The sequence below is a fragment of the Ovis aries genome, chromosome 1 (genome assembly GCF_016772045.2).
Source record: "Ovis aries strain OAR_USU_Benz2616 breed Rambouillet chromosome 1, ARS-UI_Ramb_v3.0, whole genome shotgun sequence".
Lineage (NCBI taxonomy): Eukaryota > Metazoa > Chordata > Mammalia > Artiodactyla > Bovidae > Ovis > Ovis aries.
The window spans coordinates 34,534,863-34,556,491 of NC_056054.1; the positions used below are offsets into that span (position 1 = coordinate 34,534,863).

At 39.9% G+C, this 21,629-nt stretch overlaps 1 protein-coding gene across 18 annotated transcripts in view; it reads left to right on the forward strand.

The window, feature by feature from the left end:
- Positions 1 to 21,629, forward strand: part of FGGY (FGGY carbohydrate kinase domain containing) — a 625,499-nt gene that overhangs the window by 487,928 nt on the left and 115,942 nt on the right. For all 18 annotated transcript variants that reach the window (XM_012158173.5, XM_042248740.2, XM_012158100.5 and 15 more), the window contains one exon: positions 13,782 to 13,929. In XM_012158173.5, the coding sequence (XP_012013563.3) occupies positions 13,782 to 13,929 (148 nt within the window). The remainder of the gene's footprint in view (positions 1 to 13,781; positions 13,930 to 21,629) is intronic.

Sequence of the window (21,629 nt, forward strand, 5' to 3'; positions counted from 1 at the left end):
GAGAGTATGCTTTATGGCTAAATATAGAAATAACTACATAAATAATATACTGTTATTAATGAGTTTGGTTTTTTTATAGTATCAGTCAGCTATTCTGAAAATCCTTTATGTATATACTATAGTTGAGCAGAAAAAATAGATTTTTTTTTTTTGCAGATGATGAGAGCCAGATTTCCCATAGACAAGAAAAGAAGGTTAGAATGAACAGTATAGTAATGGATGGAAATCAGAAGTATCAGTATCAACTTGTGGCTTTTTAGTGTATATATTGCTGGATCTCAGTAGAAATAAATATAGATACATATATTCATGTGTGAGTGGGTGTGACATATTTATTTGTTCTCTAGCGATCTCTGCTGAGATGGCTTAGAAGTAATGACACCTTCATAGCAATGTGTACACCTAGCACCCATGGTTGCCAAAAAGGAAAGTTGGGGAAGGATTCAATTAGGAGTTTGGTTAATAGATACAAACTACTATATATATATAAACAAGGTCCTACTCATAGCACGAGGAACTGCATTCAATATCCTGTAATAAGCCATAGTGGAAAGGAATATGTGTATATGTGTAACTGAATCACTGTGCTGTATGCCTGAAACTAACACAACATTGTAAATCAACTGTATTTCAAGTAAATAAATAAAATTAGTGAGTGAGAGTCTGATACAAAGCAGGGTATTCAAACAGGGGCTCTGTAACAGCCTAGAGGGGTGGAATGGGGAAAGAGATGGGAGGGAGGTTCAGAAGGAAGGAGATATATGTATACCTATGGCTGATTCACGTTGAGGTTTGACAGAAAACAACAAAAGTCTGTAAAGCCTTCAATAAAAAAATAAATAAAAAAAATTTTAAAAACAGGGTATTTACATAGTCCCATAGTATTTCACTGTAAGATACTTATTAAAATAAAAGAAAAATAGTGAAGAAATCTTAACTTCACAGTGGAGAAATTTGGCAGGCAATACCTTATCCAAGTGATCAAGACTAACAGTACTGGCAATAAGACATCAGCATCATGGACCTCATTTTATGATGCACTGAGAAGAATACAACATCATTTTTGTAATGTTTAACTGAAAATGCATCACTTCAGTGTAAACATGAGGAAACAGTATGCAAACCCAAATTGAAGGACATTCTACAAAATTATTAGCAAACATGCCTCAAAGATTATGAAATTTAAGGAATTACTAGAGAACTGTCCCAGATCCGAAGAGACTGAGATGCTACCGCATCTGGAAACAATATAAGATCATGGGTTGGTTTTGATCTTAGCCAGAAAAAGGCCATTAGTGGGGGGAAACTGTCAACATTCAAATAAGTATAGAGATTAGTAATACTATAGTATTTGTGTTAATTTCTTAGATGATGAGTATAAGGGAAGTCTGCATACTGTTTTTGCAATTTTTCTGTAAATCTAAAATTATTTTGAAAAAAAGCTTGAAGAATAATTATCAAATTAATTTCACAATATTAATGCTAGTTGTTGGGCTTTTTAACAAAAGTAAGGTATTTTATAATATTATCAGAGAAGTTCCATCAGTGTAGCTAGTATCTGGCTAAAGGGAGAAAGTCTAAGGTGAAGGTTATTATCATAGATTCTGGAGCCAAATTGCCTGTCTCAGCTTCAGCCCTTAGAAGCTTGTTACCTTCACTACTTATTTAACCTCATTGTGCCTTCATGCTTCACTCTACAGGAAAATGATAGTAAGCACCTCATTAGGATGTTGAGAAAATTAAATGAATTTGAATAGTGTCTGGGATACAATGGCACTGCTGAGCTGTAATAGGTATACAGTAAATGACAGAGATAGTGATAAAAGGTGTTGCAGTCACTTGTGTTAGACATTTCCTTTCCACCAAGGGACATGCAGTCATGGCAAGGCACACGTGCACAGAGCAGAAGGAAGTGCATACTGACTAGAATATAAACACTGTGTTATCAGGATATAGAGGGGGTTTGACCCCGACCAAGAGTCTCAGAAAGGCTTCGTGTGTTTTTCCCTTCTAGGAGTCTCTAGTACAAGGTCATTACCATTGTACTACAGGGATCACACCACTTAACCAATACGTAGCATTTTAGTTGGCTTCAGTTCAGTTCAGTCGCTCTCATGTCCGACTCTTTGCGACCCCATGAATCGCAGCAGACCAGGCTTCCCTGTCCAACACCAACTCCCAGAGTTCACTCAGACTCGCGTCCATCGAGTCCGTGATGCCATCCAGCCATCTCATCCTTGGTCGTCCCCTTCTTCTCCTGCCCCCAATCCCTCCCAGCATCAGAGTCTTTTCCAATGAGTCAACTCTTCGCATGAGGTGGCCAAAGTATTGGAGTTTCAGCTTTAGCATCATTCCTTCCAAAGAAATCCCAGGGCTGATCTTCAGAATGGACTGGTTGGATCTCCTTGCAGTCCAAGGGACTCTCAAGAGTCTTCTCCAACACCACGGTTTAAAAGCATCAATTCTTCGGTGCTCTGCCTTCTTCACAGTCCAACTCTCACATCCATACATGACCACTGGAAAAATCATAGCCTTGACTAAACGGACCTTAGTCGGCAAAGTAATGTCTCTGCTTTTGAATATACTATCTAGGTTGGTCATAACTTTTCTTCCAAGGAGTAAGCGTCTTTTAATTTCATGGCTGCAGTCACCATCTGCAGTGATTTTGGAGCCCCCAAAAATAAAGTCTGACACTGTTTCCACTGTTTCTCCATCTATTTCCCATGAAGTGATGGGACCGGATGCCATGAACTTCCTTTTCTGAATGTTGCACTTTAAGCCAACTTTTTCACTCTCCTCTTTTACTTTCATCAAGAGGCTTTTAGTTCCTCTTCACTTTCTGTCATAAGGGTGGTGTCATCTGCATATCTGAAGTTATTGATGTTTCTCCCGGCAATCTTGATTCCAGCTTGTGCTTCCTCCAGCCCAGCGTTTCTCATGATGTACTCTGCATATAAGTCAAATAAGCAGGGTGACAATGTACAGCCTTGACATACTCCTTTTCCTAATTGGAACCAGTCTGTTGTTCCATGTCCAGTTCTAACTGTTGCTTCCTGACCTGCATACAGATTTCTCAAGAAGTAGGTCAGGTGGTCTGGTATTCCCATCTCTTTCAGAATTTTCCACAGTTGATTGTGATCCACACAGTCAAAGGCTTTGGCATAGTCAATAAAGCAGAAACAGATGTTTTTCTGGAACTCTGTTGCTTTTTCCATGATCCAGTGGATGTTGGCAATTTGACCTCTGGTTCCTCCGCCTTTTCTAAAACCAGCTTGAACATCAGGAAGTTCACAGTTCACGTATTACTGAAGCCTAGCTTGGAGAATTTTGAGCATTACTTTACTAGCATGTGAGATGAGTGCAATTGTGCGGTAGTTTGAGCATTCTTTGGCATTGCCTTTCTTTGGGATTGGAATGAAAACTGACCTTTTCCAGTCCTGTGGCCACTGCTGAGTTTTCCAAATTTGCTGGCATATTGAGTGCAGCACTTTCACAGCATCATCTTTCAGGATTTGAAAGAGCTCTACTGGAATTCCATCACCTCCACTAGCTTTGTTCATAGTGATGCTTTCTAAGGCCCACTTGACTTCACATTCCAAGATGTCTGGCTCTAAATGAGTGATCACACCATCGTGATTATCCAGGTCATGATGATCCTTTTTGTACAGTTCTTCTGTGTATTCTTGCCATCTCTTCTTAATATCTTCTGCTTCTGTTAGGTCCATACCATTTCTGTCCTTTATTGAGCCCATCTTTGCATGAAATGTTCCCTTGATATCTCTAATTTTCTTGAAGAGATCTCTAGTCTTTCCCATTCTGTTGTTTTCCTCTATTTCTTTGCATTGATAGCTGAAGAAGGCTTTCTTATCTCTTCTTGTTATTCTCTGGAACTCTGCATTCAGATGCTTGTATCTTTCCTTTTCTCCTTTGCTTTTCACTTCTCTTCTTTCCACAGCTATTTGTAAGGCCTCCCCAGACAGCCATTTTGCTTTTTTGCATTTCTTTTCCATGGGGATGGTCTTGATCCCTGTCTCCTGTACAATGTCACGAACCTCATTCCATAGTTAATCAGGCACTCTACCTGTCAGATCTAGTCCCTTAAATCTATTTCTCACTTCCACTGTATAATCGAGACCACATAACCTAGAGGAGGGATGCCTAACCTCAGATCATCAGTGAACCGCTAATTGTGTGCAGAGTTTTGTTGATTACATATTTATGTGTATATTTATGGAAAGAGAGGCCATAGCTTTTATCAGATTCTCGAGGAGATCCAGCATTTATAAACATTTAACCCACAAAAAAGAGCGCAGATACAGAGTTCGAAGATCTGGATTCAAATCTGAGCTCTCACATGCATTGTTGTGTGAACCTTAGTTTCCTTGACTGACATGGGATAGTAGACAGGAGAGAGCCAGCTCTAAGAATTTGAGTATTTGGAAAGCCTTCATAAACTACACAATGACGATGGCAACCACCACTACCATAACTTCTACTGCTATTACAAATGATCATAAAAGAGGAGGATTTTTTTGGAGGGGATTGTTCTAGGGTTAAGCAGCAGATGTCTGTCATCCATCACCTGCCTGCCTTCTCAGGGAGTAGTAAGACCACTGGACTGGGAATCAGAGGTCTTGGCTTCTTGTACCGATTCTGCCATAAATCTCTTGATGACTCAGTTTCCTCACCCATAAAATTACAATAATATCACCCTGCTTAACTAGTTTTCCAAGTATTATGAGGATGAAAGTAGACCATGGAAACGCCAGTCTCTGAAGACCTTAAAGCTCAACACAAACCTAAGGGATAGTTTAGACTTTGCCATGAAATACTCAAAATTTCCAGAACTTTTTCTATAGCTGAACCTCATGTAAGTAGTTTTGACTGAAAATAGAAAGAATTTATGGCTTAGCATGCAAACTCAGAGAAACCACAGCATAGGGTGGTCCAAAAGCATTAATTTATGGAATTCACTGGTAAAGTCAGGCTAGGTTTAAAGCCCACATCTCTTCACGTGCCAGCTGACTTCAACCCCCTTTCCAACTGCCTCTCTGTATTTTTCCTTCTCTTTAGAGCTAAGTTGCCCCAAAGCATTGCTTGTACTCCTGGTCAGTTTCCTCACTCCTCCCTTGCCCACTCGAGTTTGAATTCTGTCATTATCAGCCCCTGAAACATTTAATATTCCAGTTTTCAGCAAACACAGGATGCCTTCCAGTCCCTTTCCTTGAGCTCCCAGCTGCATGCGGCACCAGTGATCACTCCTCTCTTTCCAATACTCTCTTCCCTTGTTTGTCTAGAACATCATCTTTACCCAGTTTTGTTTCTGTATGTCTGACTTTTTCTTAATCTCCTTTTCAAGTTCATGGTCCGCTTCTTGATTACTGACATCAGAGTTCATCACTGCTACATTCTTGGAGCTATTCTGTCTTTGTGGTCTTTTTCCATAACCCCATCTACATCCTTGGCGTCTTTTAATTCTGTATTTTATCTGCAGCTCATATATTTAGTAGGCATTCAGTGTTGGTTTTCTTGCCTTCTAGTTTCCTTATGTTATCTTGCAAAAGAAAATGTGTCTCTATTTATCAGATGTATAAATAGACTGTATCAGGACTATAGCACTCACTGTACTTCAGATCTTAGAACCAAATAAGAATAGTTGTCATTATGTGAAGTTGGTTATTTGGAAGGGACAACAAATCCCTTGGAATGAAAGGCTGTATGCCTCTTTTGGTGCGACTTGGGGCTCTCTGAAAACAGCAATGCAGGTCACCCCTATCTCAGAGCTTAGCATCAGCAAATCCTATTTGAAACCATAGAGACAAATGTTGATAAACAGAGTTAGTATTTTATGCTCTCCACGTACTGTACCCCTAGAGTTCATCCTGAAGAGGACTGTTTTATGAGCTTATGAAGTGAGTGAACAGTAACTGGATGTACCGATGCATGTAAATGACAACCAGAGTCTCTTTCTACATGGGGTCAAATATCCAGATATTTTACTGCTTTGCCAGAGATCACGTTCCATTGATTATAACTTCAGCTCTTTTCCTCTAGACTGCCTATTATTTTCTTACTTCTCTTAAAGATTCTTTACCAGTGTTTCAGAATGAGGTTATGGTGATGGCAGGATTTGGTGGGAAGATAATAATCCACAAGGACTGGATTCAAGGTTGGCAGCAGAGCCAAGGTTAAAATTTGGGTCCTCTGACTGTCTGCTAAGTGTCTTATGAACACTTATAACAGTGAACAAAGAAATAAATAAGTCCCTGTTTTCATGGAAATTATGGGCATGCATATACATATACACATATGTATATGCATATCTGCAGAGAGAGAAAGAGAACACAGACTCCAGGAATTGATCAGCATTCTAAAGAAAACTAGAGATGAGTAAGGAGACATAGAGTGAGAGGTGTTGAGGTGATGGATGGGAGCTATTTCAGGTGGGGGAGCCATCCTTCATTAGGTTGTACTCAAAGAGGACTCTGAATAAAGAGAGGGAACAAACCATGATTATGCAAAGAAGATCCCTTTGGATGAAAGGAACAACAAGTCCCATGGCCTGGAGGCAGAAGCCAGCTTGGCAAACTCGGTAGACATTGTAAAGGTCACTATGGCTGGACCAAAGTGGAAGAGAATGGGGGACAGATGAGAGCTGAAATTTAGCCAAGGGCCAAACCATGTGGGTCATTGTAGAAAGCTATGAGACCACTGGCCTTTATTAAAGACTTTTGTTTAAAAAGATGACTTTGGGTGCTCTATAGAGAATAAACCATTGGTGGGAAGAGGGGTCAGTGGAATCAGGGATCCTGACCTCAGCAGGCTGATAATCTCCTGGAGGAGGAGGACTGGAGACAGAGAAGCCCAGCCCCATTCTGAGCTGCTTTTGCAGCTCTCACTGCAGGCAGTGGTGTGATTTTGTTCACTTCCAGTCTTTCAGAGGTGCAAGGTTCCTGCTAATTCTCATCCTCTTGCTCAATCTGTGTTTCTTTTATCCCACCTCCCCTGGAGTTTTTTGTTATTCCTTTGAGGACAATCAATTTTTTTAAATCTGATTTCTTCTTCAAACTGCTTTTGTTTCTGTGATTTCCATAATCCCACTGAGGATCACTTTTAAAATGTACTGGTCCCCCATATGCCAAATCTCAGGGTGTATCTAAATCTTTCCATGAAAATATGTATGAATTCCCCCTGGAGAAAGAAAGGCCAAGAACATTTTTTAAGAATTTGCAATGTGCCTAACACTGTGCTTAGTGATAATTATATATGTATAATATATATATAGATTATATATATATGAAATCTCATCTAATTCTAGAGGAGGAAATGAGTACTACAGGGAGTCCACTTGTAAACATTATCCTCACTGTCCATTCTTGTTTCCTTGGCCTGTATGGATTCTTCAACCTTGGTCCCTCATTCCAACAACTGGGACCATCAGTCTATCAACAAGTATTTACTTAGGCTCCCCTGAGCTCTGGCAATCATAGAGCCAGGGTGATGATATTAACACCTTTTATCCCCTAGGATGTGCCAGGATAATCAGTAAATTCTTGATGTCTCTTGGATGAGAAATGTTTTTTTAAATAGACATAAGCTGGATATTACAATGCCTTTCTTTGGCTTCTGTTCTTCAGGCAAGTATAAGAAACTGCTCTTTAGGATGCTAAGAAGACTGAGGGCTATGCTGACTTAGGAAACAATTCTTTATTTTCTGCCTCTCAGCAGATTCACTGCAGCCCAACATAGCGCCTGGCACATGAGTGGAAGAAGGGGGGTGGATGTCACAAGATGATTATTCCTTTTCTCTGCCCTCTTTTGTGGGATACATCCATACTCCTGGAAGGCTGTATCCATGTGACTGCAGAAATCTACTCTTTGGCAGCCCTTGTGCTACAATGAGATGGAGAGCTTAAAAAATAACCTCTAATGTTCCATGTGGGATCAATATTTATTCACTCTACACTTCAGTAACCGTGTTGAACACCTGATGTGATGAGTAAGATGTGACTGTTTCCCAGGAGTTCAGATTCCAGAGATGGATACAGATAACATTGAGGCAGTTATCCTATAGTGGCAGAAGGACCATTCATTTGATATATACTCTGGAGTGGTACTGTGTGCCGAGTTCTCTGCTAAATTCTGAATGTATACGGGTGATGGTCTGCCTTGATGAAGCTTAAAGTCCACAGGAGGCCACAGGCAGTTAATAAGTAAACAAACCCATGAATAAATATATGGTGACCAAGGCTGATATGAAAAAAACTGACAGAGTACAGTCATAGAACATCAGGGGAACCCCATTTAGATGAGGTGGTCAGGGAAGCCCTAGCTGATGGGAACCCAGTTAAGACAAGAAGGATAAAAACGAGATAACCATGCGAAGAACAGAAGGGAAAAACACCAAAGGTTACCAAATGGGAAAGGGGGTAAGGAGGGATATATAAGGAGTTTGGGATACCAGATACAAACTACTATATATAAAATAGATAAACAATAAGGTTCTACTGTATAGCAGAGGAAACTATATTCTATACCTTATAATAAACTATAGAGAAAAATGATCTGAAAAAGAATATATATATAATACCCATATATGTGTGTGTGTATGCATATATGTGTATGTATGTATGTTTGTCTGTGTGTGTGTATGTGTATATGTCTGTGTGTGTGTATGTGTATATGTGTGCTCAGTCACTTCAGTCGTGTCTGTCTCTGTGTGACCCTATGGACCGTAGCCTGCCAGGCTCCTCTGTCCGTGGGATTTCCTAGGCAAGAATACTGGAGTGGGTTGCCATGCCCACCTTCAAGGGATCTTCCCAACCCTAGAATCAAAGCTGCATCTCCTGCATTGCAGGTGAATTCTTTACCTGCTGAGCCACCGGGGAAACCCAAGTTATTTATAAATAAACTGAATCACTTTGCTGTATACCAAGAACTAACACAGCACTGTAAACCAGCAATACTTCAATTAAAAATAAAAAGAGTCTTGAGCAATGATTACCATAGGCAGGTAAAGGAGGCAAGGAAGAGAATTCTAGGAGAGAAGGAGAACAGGCAAACATTCAGAGGTCAAGACCTGCATACTTTGAAAAATCCGAAGTAGTGTCGTGTCACTGGAACATGATGTGTGCAGGAGTGAGGAGGGAAGAGGAATGGAAAACATGTCTGTAGTACAGAACAGTGTGACAAGGACTCAATAAGGAAGAACATCTATGTCAAACAAGGAAGCTTATGCTTTATCTTGAGGGCAATGGGAAGGAGCCACTAAAAGTTTTAGGTAGGTATGGAGTCATAATCAGAGTTGCATTTTCAATGAACCACCCAGGAAGGAGTGCAGAAAACCCAGTTTGGAGAGGGCAAAATTTCAACAGGGGAGATAAGTTGAGGCCAAAGCTCTAATCTGGGCATTTAAGGAGGCATGCATAAAGAGTGGCAGTTGCACAAGAAAAAAGTATGCTGGTTAGAGGAATATTTAAAATAATAAATTGACAGATTCTGGTGAAAACTTAAATTTGGGAACTGAGGGAGAAAGAGAAGTCAAATATGATACCCCCTCTGATTCTGTCCCTAAAATGATTGGGCAACCACTGAAGTGAGCTTGTTGTTGTTTAGTTGCTAAGTCTTGTCCAGCTCTTTCGTGACCCCATGGACTGTAGCCACCAGGCTCCTCTGTCCATGGGATTTCCCAGGCAAGAATACTGGAGTTGGTTGCCATTTCCTTCTCCAGGGGATCTTCCTTGCCTAGGGATCGAACTCATGTCTGCTATATTGTGGGCAGATTCTTTACCACTGAGCGACCAGGGAAGTTAAGTGAGCTTGGCTTTGGTCAAACCAAGGAGCATAGAAGGAAGATTGAGTATGTCAGAAAAGACCATGTGTGTCCTAATAGGTATCTTTAGTTGAGGTCCCTTTGGGCTTCCAGGGGAAAGCATTTGATGGGTGCTTGAATATTTGACATGGAACTCATCACAGAGAAAGAAGCTGAAGATAAGGGCATATATTTGGAAGTCTTCAGCACTAGATAGTTAACTGGAGCCGTGAAAGGAAGATGGAATCATCCAAGGGTAGAGAAAAAATGAGAAGAGGACTGTGGACTGGACTCTGAGAGTCTTCATATACTTAGGGACAGAGGAAGAGAACCAGCTGGAGAGGAGATAGGAAACCAAAAGAGAACTATGGCCTGGAAACAAGGGGATAAAAACAAATGAGTAAGGAATGGTCATGCAGGACAAAATGCACAAGACAGTTCAAGTGAAATAAAGGTAAATCATGGTCCATTGGAGATAGCGGCAAAGAGGGGACTGATCTTTATTGTGGGACCGGTCTCAGTAGAACGGGGTGGGGTAAGGCAAAGGGGAAGTGCAAGCAGAATACCTTTTGCAGTGGGTCAAGAAGTAGGAACTAGAAAGAGTGTGGAAGCTTCTTTTCCAAGACTTTCTCTTTCTCCTAGAAAGGGCACAAATTCTTCAGTTACACCATGTGTTCTGATTTGCGATATGAAAGGGTGGTAACCATACTTTAGGGTAGCCTGTGAATCCAAAGAATTAAATGATTTATGGAGAAGGAAAGGAGAGATTCCAGGGGTCCTGTCTGCATTGAAGATTGTGAACCATAAAGTCTGAAAAAAAAAATCTTCCCTGACTTTTATATTTTAAAAAAAAAACTAGAAATGAATGTCCTGTGATAGAAGCAAGAGGGAACTATGTATCGATCATCTATCATTTTGTAGTACTCAGGACTCCGTATCTGTTCTTCAGAGCAGCCTATAAGGTAAAAGTATTGGCCCTGATTGCAAAAAAGTAAACCGGGCTTGGAGAGGTTTAGTGTGTCTGGTCAGCCGCCTGGCACACAGTGAAGTTGCTTTGTGATTGTTGAAACTGTATTTTCTTCATACGCACCAAGAGTAGCAGAGCAAGGATTTCTCTCTGTAAGAGAGGATATATGAGCCTGGAATATTCATGAGAAAGAGGGAGACAGATCCAGTAAGAACAGTTAATATATGATTCCCAAGCTGAAAGAGGGCAGACCGGCATTTGGGAAAGAATTGATAAAACATACAAACTGAAACAAAGTCAGAACCAAAAAAGGCACCAGGCAAGGTTAAAATTATGTGAATAATGATGTGCATTTGTTATTTTAATGTTTTCCAAGTGCATTTCATTTTGAATGATATACTCAGATAGCACACATGGTAAGGGATAATTGAAAAAATGTGCAGGAGAATGGCTGCATTCAAAGAATAAACATACAGCTGCAGGGAGGTTAGGAGTCAAAGGGGTAAGCGTAGGCCCCATCCCCCAGGGATCTCATTAGTGCATGAGTGACCATATATGTAGAAGCTAAATGAATCTCACTGTTTGCAAAGACCCACAGTAAATGAGACAATGACGAATCAATAGTAATTAGGCCAGTAGATTCTTATTGACCCAGATGTCTGAAACCAAATTCCCTACTCTGAGATTCCTTGAGAGACAAAAGATTTATAGACATGTGCTTTTTTTTTTTTTTTTAAATCCCTTTACTCTAAGGGCAGTGATGTTTTTCTGAAGCTAGAATTAATGCAGACTCTGGACTTCTAGGTGGAAAGGATATTCTTATGGCCATTGTTGACCGGGTGATTCTGTTGGGCCAGGAGCAAAGAAGCTGGGAAATGTAAAAGCAGGGTACAGTCGGATTCTCCCCAGATGTGTGGTTCTGGCCTGGTCATCTATGAAGACCTCAGAGGACTTGCCTGACACTATCATGCGTGCACTATGCTCAGTCACTTTAGTCATGTCTGACTGTACAGACTGTTGCAAACCTGTAGATTGTAGCCCGCCAGGCTCCTCTGTCCATGGGATTCTCCAAACAAGAATAATGGAGTGGATTGCCATGCCCTTTTCCAGGGGATCTTCCCAACCCAGGGGTCAAGACCGAGTCTGCTGCAACTCCTACATTGCAGGAAGGTTCTTTACCCCTGAGCCACCAGGGAAGCCCAACAGTATCATAGAATCATTCTAAAACAGAGCTTAAACTTGGGGCTTTGACAAATCATTCCTGGCCAGAGATACAGAAAGCATCTGGCTTCAGAATCACAGAAAGGGTTTAAGTTTGAACTTGGTCATCACATGTCTTCACTCCTTACACATTCCCTCTATAAGCGGTGTTACCAGTACCTGGCTCCCTGGGTTGTGGTTGAAGGCCAGAGGAAGAAGGAGCAGCAGTTAATGTTGTTGTGGTTAGTAAGCCTTTTTCCAACAAGATCTTCGTTTTCTGATACAGGTTGAAAGATTTTTCCAAACGGGAATGAGATGTCAGGTCAAGGACCAAAGAGAGTACCTAAGGAGGACTGCCTGCACCTCCACCCAGCACACATCTCACAAACACACGCACGCACACATACATTCTCACAGACACATGCAAGTACTTACATAGATTAGTTTTGTTTTTCTATATTTTGTATCTTGGAGTTCTACATAAAATTTATATATTGTAAGAGTTTGAAAAACACTACTTGTTTGTTTCTTTATACCTAGTGTAAAAAATTTTCAGGAATTTCATAGGATCCAGAAAGGCGTTCAGTTTCACAAAACTAGAACTAGGAATCACTGAGCTGTACTCCTAAAGCATTTTAAATGTAAATAATAAATATGTTAGGTATCTTATGTATCAGCATCCCTTGGTCATTGATCTCTTACACTTTTTTTACTTGCCATTATTCAAGTTGTGTTTTTATACTTTAAAGCTATGGTTCCAAGGGCAACAGTGGGTGGTGGCATGGGATACTAGTCCAGTTTTTTCTAGAATTGTCATTTCAAGAGAAGCAAGCACCTTTAAAGAGAGGAAGGCTAACCAACTTTAATCTTTGTGTCATGCAATGAGATTTCACCCAGTAAGGTGAAATTTCCTACTCATTTTATGTATGGGAAACTGAGGTTCAGAGAGGTTAAGTCACTGGCTTATGTCACCCAGTGAGAACAGGTAGAACCAGGATCTCTATCCAGCATGGTCTTGGATATAGATCTTGGTTCTGCCTGCCCTAAGCCCATTCTCCCAAGCCCAACCTCTCTGTCTCTCTCTCAAGTAAATAGACTGAGACAATGAAGAAGGTCATCTCTTTCATTCTACATATGAAGAAACTAAGGCTTAAAAAGAACAAGAACTAATGCATTGTCATTAGGTAGGTTTGGGTTGGAAATCAAGTCTCCCAGCTGTTGATCCCAACTGCATCCAGCCCATCCTATCACTGCTTTCAGCAAACTCACATCTTGAGTCTGGGAACTTACATTTGTCTCCATATGTCAAATTATTATTACAATTAGTAATACTGATTTTTAAAAATCCTTTACATATGCATAGCACTATACAGTTTGCAAAATCGTGTATCTTCACCTACATAGTCTCCTTTGATCTTCACAATAATCCTATGAGGTCAGTTGGGCAGGAATTATAAAGGCTTTTTTTTACAGATGCAAAAAGAGTGGTTCAGAAAGTTTGAATAACTTTTTCATGGTTACATACCTACTATGGAAAAAAGCCATTCTTGGATCTGGTCTTCCAAGTCCAGACCTTTCCACCTTCCACAAGGAAGGGGTTCTTGTCCTTGGTGAGAGCACAATGTGATCCGAGAGTGAGGTTTGCTGATTTCTGTAAGTTGGGGGTGGTTTCTTTGCTGAAGCTTTTGGGACCCCACTTACTTTCTGGATCTGATGTGAGAGTACAAACAGTTTCTTTCTACAGAGCAGTTTGCTCCCTGACCCTAACCCCCCTTTTAAAAACAACATCCTCTTCTCTTCCAGACGCCAGAGTGTATATGCATATTTGAACAGTCACCTGGATCTGATTAAGAAGGCTCAGCCCGTGGGTTTCCTCACTGTTGATTTACATGTTTGGCCAGATTTCCATGGCAACCGGTCTCCCTTAGCAGATCTGACACTAAAGGGCATGGTAAGTAACAGTCAGTTCTTGCACGAAGGTGAAGGTGGGCCAAAGGGCTCCAGAGTTGGAAGAAGCAAAGTTGAGGAGAAAGGAAAAAGAGGAAATATAAACAAAGCCGGCCAACAGCCCACTGGCTTCTTGCAGATGTACTGCTGTTGAGAAGGTTCTTGCAACTACACAGGATGATCTGCTGAAAGTTCTCATTGTTTCTGAGCCAACTTTGAGAGTGTTAAAAGCAGGATTTCTTGCTTATAGCTACTGCTGCCTCTTTGTCCCATGGAGCGAATAGAAGTCGTGAGCCCCTGCCTATACAATTTTTCTATTTACATGAGTTTGTGGAGTCATGTTTTCCATCTCTATCTCCAGGCTGCTGGGTAAATAAGTGGTAAATATTATCACCCATGGTCTAGCTTGCCACAGCCACACATCTGCATAGGCTCTGAGTCAGGGATGTTTAGAGTGTAGGCTAACATTATTAGAATTTCAGATAAACATTGGTAAAAGTAAAATAAAATTAATGACTTATGTTAGTGGGTAAATTCAGCTGTAGTGACCTTTAGACTCACTTTAGGTTCAGAGATTTGGAGCTGGAGGTGCCAGCATGACCTTGGTGGAAGTACTCATAACTACCTAAGCTAAGGGATAATATCTCGATGGCCAAGCAAGATTGGGTGGCTAAGAGTAGCTTAGCACTAAGAATCGTGTTTGAGGATGGATGAAGCATGTGAAAACTAGGGAGAAAGAGATAAACTTCAGGTCCAAGAGGCCAGTAGAGACCACAAACAGGAAAAGATGAATTCAGAATCCAGATGTCCCACTGAGACGCAAAATGTGAGGTGCATTAAGGCAGGGCTTTAGAATGGAAGCCCTAAGCAGTCCAAGCTTCATGCACCATGTGACAGCGGAGCAGGCCTGCTGGCTTGAGGAACTTCAAGACTTAGCAAGCTTTGGTTTTGTGGTTAATTCTATTAGGATTATTATAAATATTTTTGTGTAGCCAACAGAAAGACCCGGTCTTTACTTTCATTACCTATTTGACACAATCAACTTCTGTGTATAAAAGAGAGTCATGATAGAAAAGAAAATTGGACATAGCAAAAGCAATGTCTGTCTGGAGTCCGTGAAGCATGCCCGTGCAAAAAAATAATGAACTTGGCCTCCTATTTGGCCCATGGAAACAGAAGAGGAATGTCCAGAGAGGTCCATGTGCCCTAGGAAAGTCATACTTTCAAATGACTGACTTTCTGGATACAAACAGAACTTAAGGGAAGGACACATTCTGTATAAGTACAAAAATCCATGTCTTAGACACAAATATCTAAAGAAAAATATAGGAGACACTTAAAATGTTAAAGAAGGGTCTTCCCTAGCAGTTCAGTGGTTAAGATTCCATGCTTCCACTGCAAGGGACCCAGGTTCAATCCCTGGTTGGGGAACTAAAATGCCACATGTCACATGACACAACCAAAAAGAAAAAGAAAAAAGAAATAGAATGAATGAAAAGCTGGAAACAAACAAATAAAAATTAAAACTTTTAAAAAATGTTAAAGAAGTTAAGAAGGATGACTGGTTCATAAAATGATCCCCCCAGAAAAGCAGGGTTGTATCATAAAATGATCGTGGCTCTGAAGTCCAGGACTTGGATTCAGAGTCCTTCCCTTGGGGTCCTTACCTTGAGACACCTGCTGTCCCAGCTTCACCACCCAGCATGACAAGTGCCATGGCTTCCCGAGGGCTTTGTCTGTTTCTTAAAACCAACCCTGACATCCAGAGACTTAAGAATTGCCATCATCAGGATTCCAATAAAGTTAGCTCAAACACAAAGTGGGATTCCAAACAAGCCAATGAGTGCTTTGAAGAGCATCTGTCTTATTAGATTAAGTACAAAATAGGTATGTACTCACCAAAGGAGATGTCTTGCATGGGCACATATGCCCAACTGTATTAAAAAATCCTGCTATATTTTTAAAAATATAATCTTTCTTTCTATTGAAGCAGTATATGAATACAGGTTTGTTTCTTGATGTATTTAATGTCTTGGCCATGCAGTGCAGCATGTGGGGTATTAGTTCCTGACCTGAGATTGAACCTGCACCCCCTATAGTGGAAGCACATCTCAACCACTGGACCGTGAGGGAAGTCCCTGTATTTACTTCTTTAGAAATTTTACTGTTTTATAAACATACTTCATACATCACCTGATGTTTCTTAGCAGGGATTTCCCTTCACAATTGCCCTTGGGTTGGCCTTACCTTTGAATAGATATCATGCTATGAATTTATCTCACAAACTGGAAGGAAAAGATGACCTAGATAAGATACAAGAAAGGAAATTCTAGGCTAGAAATTTCTCCCCAAATCTCATTAAAAAATTTTTATTTAATATTGGAGTATAGCTGATTTAAAATGCTGTGTTGGTTTCAGGTGTACAACAAAGTGATTCAGTTATACATATACATATATCTATTCTTTTTCAGATTCTTTTTCCATATAGGTTACTACAGAACGTTAAGTAGAGTTCTCTGTGCTATACAGTAGGTCTTTGTTGATTATTTCATATATAGTAGTGTGTATAATTCATCCCTCCCCAACACCTTTCCCCTTTGATAACCATTAGTTTGTTTGTGAAGCCTGTGAGTCTGTTTCTGTTTTACAAATAAATTCATTTGTATTATTTTTTAGATTCCACATATAAGTAATGTCGTTGATATTTGTCTTTCTCTGTCCAACTTATGTCACTTTTTTTAGCATGATAACCTCTAGGCCCATCCATGTTGTGCAGATGGCATTATTTCATTCTTTTGGATGACTGAGTAATATTCCGTTTTATATATGTACCACGTCTTCTTTGTCCATTCAGCATCTGTCAGTGAACATTTAGGTTCCATGTCTTGGCTATTGTAAATAGTGCTGCAATGAATGTTGGGGTGCCTGTATCTTTTAAAATGATGGTTTTCTCCAAATATTTCCCCAGGGGTGAGATTGACGTATCATATGGTAGTTCTGTTTTTAGTTTTCTTAAGAAACCTCCATACTATTCTCCATAGTGGCTGTACCAACTTACATTTCCACCAGCAATGTAGTAGGGTTCCATTTTCTCCACACCCTCTCTAGCATTTTTGTTTGTAGAGTTTTTGATTATGGCCATTCTGACTGATGAGGTGATGACCCATTGCATTTTGATTTGCATTTCTCTAATAATCACGAAGAATCAGACATGACTTGGCAACTGAACAACAACAACAAATAATTAGTAGTGTTGAGCATCTTTTCATGTGCTTTTTGGTCATCTGTATGTCTTTTTAGGGAAATATCTATTTAGATGTTTTGCCCATTTTTGATTAGGTTGTCTGTTTTTTTAGATTGAGATGCATGGACTGCTTGTGTATTTTAGAGGTTAATCCCTTGTCAGTTACCTCATTTGCAAATATTTTCTCCAATTCTTTGGGCTGTCTTTTTGTTTTATTTGTGGTTTCCTTTTCTGTGAAAAAGCTTCTAAGTTTAATTAGGTCCCATTTGTTTATTTTTGTTTTAATTTTCATTAATCCTAAGAGATGGATCCAGAATGATACTGCTGTTATTTATGTCAAAGAGTGCTCTGTCTGTTTTCTTCTAAGCATTTTATAGTATCTGGTCTTATATTTAAGTCTTTAATCCATTTCAAGCTTATTTTTTGTATGGTATTGGAGAATGTTCTAACTTATTCTTTTACATATAGCTATCCAGTTTCCCCAGCACCACTTATTAAAGAGACTATCTTCTCTCCATTGTATATTCTTTCCTCTTTTGTCATAGAATAATTGAACATAGATGTGTGGGTTTATTTCTGAGCTTTCCATCCTGTTCCATTGACCTATATTTCTTTGGGGCCAGTACTATACTGCTTTGATTACTGTAACTTTGTAATATAGTTTGAGGTCAGAATGCATCATTCTTCCAGCTCTATTCTACTTCAAGATTCTTTTGGCTATTCAGAGTGTTCTGTGTTTCCATACACATTTTAAAATTTTGTTTATCTAGTTCTTTGAAAATTGCCAGTTTGATAGGGATTGCGTTGATTCTGTAGATTGCTTTGGGTAATATAGTTATTTTGACAATATTAATTCTTCCAATCCAAGAACATAGTATATCTTTTCATCTGTTTGTGTCATCTTCAGTTTTTTTCATCAGTGTCTAATAGCCTTCAGAGTACAGGTCTTTTGCCTCCTTAGGTAGATTTATTCCTAGTTATTTTATTCTTTTTGATGTGATGGTAAATGGGATTGTTTCCTTAATTTTTCTTTCTGATCTTTCATTGTTAGTGCATAGAAATGCCACAGATTTTTGCATTTTCTTTTGTTTCTTTCAACTCTATAGAATTCACTGATGAGCTCTAGTAGTTTTCTGATAGCATCTTTAGGATTTTCTATGTACAGGATCATGTAATCTGCAAACAGTACCAGTTTTACTTCTTCTTTTCCAGTTTGGATTCCTTTTATTTCTTTTTTCTTCTCTGATTGCCATGGCTAGGACGTCTAAAATTATGTTGAGTAAAAGAGGCGAGAGTAGACATCCTTGTCTTGTTCCTAATCTTAGAGGAAATCCTTTTAGTTTTTCACCATTGAGTATGATGTTAGCTGTGGGTTTGTCATATATGGCCTTTATTACATTGAGATAGTTTTCTTTAATGCCCAGTTTCTGGAGAGTTTTTAATCATAAATAGGTGTTGAATTTTGTTGAAAGCTTTTTATGCAGCTATTGAGATGATCATATGGTTTTTATTCTTCAGTTTGTATCACATTTGTATCAGTTTTCAAAGAACTAGATTAATTTGTGTATATTGAAAAACCCTTGCATCCTGGGGATAACCCTTACTTGATCATGGTGTGTGGTCCTTTTGATGTGTTGTTGGATCCAGTTTGCTAGTATTTTCTTGAGGATTTTTGTATCTATGTTCAAATCTCTTTCCCTCAACCCAGTTTTGGATAACATCCAAGTAATCACCCAGAATCTATTTGTCATTTTATCCTTTTGCCAGAAACTACAGTGACTACTTTCTGCAACACTCATTCAGGAAAAATTTATTTGATGCCTGCTGCTGCTGCTGAGTTGCTTCAGTCATGCCCGACTCTGTGAGACCCCATAGACGGCAGCCCACCAGGCTCCCCCGTCCCTGGGATTCTCCAGGCAAGAACACTGGAGTGGGTACTTTGTGCCAAGTCCTACTAAGAAAATCCCAGTAGGGGATGAACAATATATGATTTATATAAACAGGCAATGGGGATGCAAGTTCAAGCTCCAGATGCCACTCACTGTCCAAGGCTCTATAGACATATAGAAAATGAGGGCCCACCGTGGTCTCAGCAGTCAAGAAAAGCTTCAGATAGGAGGTGACATTGACGAAAAGCTTCAGATAGGAGGTGACATTGACACTGAGTGAAATAGAAAAGAGGGTTTATGAACAAGGGAATCATAGTATGTGCCGTGCTCTAGAGGGGAAGAGAGCATGGTGGGTGAATGTTTACAATTCTGGGGTCCATATGTCACTGTCTAACCAGTGATAGATTGCACTTAGCATTTTATCTAGGTAATAAAAAATCTCTCAGAGAACTAGTGGCCACTCCCTGTTCTTCTGCTTCACCAACAGCACACTCTCCCAATTCCTTTTTCTCTCCATGGTTGGCTCTTTTCTCTTACCCTTTATTGATCACCTACTATGTGCAGGCCTAGGCTAAACTGAGGGAAAACAGACTTAGAAACTGTACCTGTTCCAAGTTCACATGATAATTGGGGGAATAGTATTGTACATGTGTGAGTGTGTGTGTATGTGTGTGAGTGTGTGTATATGTGTGTATGTACATACTGTAATACAGACATCTGTACAAGCCAAAGGAAAAGTGAAAGTGAAGTCACTCAGATGTGTCCGACTCTTTGCAACCCCATGTACTGTAGCCTACCAGGTTCCTCCATCCATGGGATTTTCCAGGCAAGAATACTGGAGTGGGTTGCCATTTCCTTCTCCAGGAGATCATCTCAACCCAGGGATTGAACTCAGGTCTCCCACATTGTAGGCAGACACGCTTTACCGTTTGCGCTACCAGGGGAGTCCCACAAGCCAAAGGAGGTACTCAGTAAATGCCTGAGTTTGAATCTTATAGGTGGCATTTGGGCAACAAACCCTGATACAGCCTTTCTCTGCTTCATTTCAAAGTATCTGTGAAGATGCAAGAAAAAAGCATAAACTTGTGCTGACTTAAACAATTGAGATGACATTCAACTAGAAAAACTAGAATTGACACTCTCAGGAAGAATCTGGGAAGGTTTTACAGAATCAAAAAGATTAAATGTATTTAATAACTTGTTTGAGAAATATAATGTCTGACATATGAACAAAATAAACCATCAGACTTGCAAAAGTTGGGACCTCTCCACTTCAAATGCAAGGTCCCTTTAAGCCTAAAAACAGAGCAGTCATCCCTCTACTCTAATGCTGATGGTTAAGGTTTTTTTGTTTTGTTTTGCTTTGCTTTTTGGAAGCAGCCAGTGCGCTTGGTTTCCCAGAACTCTTCCACAACCCGGACCTTATCTTCCCTTTCAGTTCAGTCCATTAAAAACTGCCAACCCAAGTAGCCAGCTGGGCTGGAAGGCTGATTTAGGATGTATGCTGATGGGCTGCAGTCTGAGGACCCTGAATCAAACTCTCTTAGTGGGGCAGAGATAGGGAAACTCTGTGAGTTTGACAGAGGGGGGTAGCTTTACATGTCTGTCATCTGCTCTAGGGTTAGAAAGCCAGGCAGTGGTCATCCCCCTCAGGCCAACAAAGCTACACAAAATAAAAACTGCTAGACTCTGGGAATTGGCAACTAGCTAAAGATCTGAAGAGGCAAACCCAAGTTACAGTGAGTGGAGCTGAGAGTAAATCATGTGTACAGTGTGCTGGGAAATACTGAATATGTATAGTGCCCTGGTAAAAGTGAATTAAAAAAATAATAATAAAGTGAGTCCCTTAGGAAAAACATGTTGCATATAAAGTAAAAGAAATACCATTTTGAATGCTTAAGGGAAAGGCCTTTTAAAAATTACTTACTACTGATACCAAAGAGACTATTTTAAAACTTCTTGGCATATTCAATAGGATTTTTTTTCAAAGCACATCGCTGTGAAAGAGGGCAGAAACTTATTAGAAAAAAGTAAGTTCAGATAGAGAGGCAATGGAATGAGAAAACAAAGGAAATAATAAAGACAACTGAAATATAGTAGCAAGATTAAAGCCTACATTGAAGATTTGAATGCAAAATTCATAATTTGTACTAAAAAAATAAGATCAGAGCTGTCACAAAGCAACATGTGCTTTAAATGTATTAGAAAAAAGTTTTCATCGTAAGGGCTATGGCTTATTTCATTTCTAATTTCAACAGTGCTTAGATCAAAGATGGGCACTGAATAATTGCCTTCTGGTTAAGCAATTATTTCAGCCTTCACTTGCCAAGGGAGGAAGGAACAGTGACCTGCCAAGGTCACAATACCAAGAAGCAGCAGAGCTTAGATGAAAACAGGAATCCCAGCTTTTAGGATGCACACCCATGTGCTGTGTGCTATGCTTAATTGCTCAGTCATGTCCAGCTCTGCAACCCCATGGACACTGGCCCACCAGGCTCCTCTGTCCATGGGGATTCTCTAGGCAAGAATACTGGAGTCGATTGCCATGCCCTCCTCCAGGGGATCTTCCCA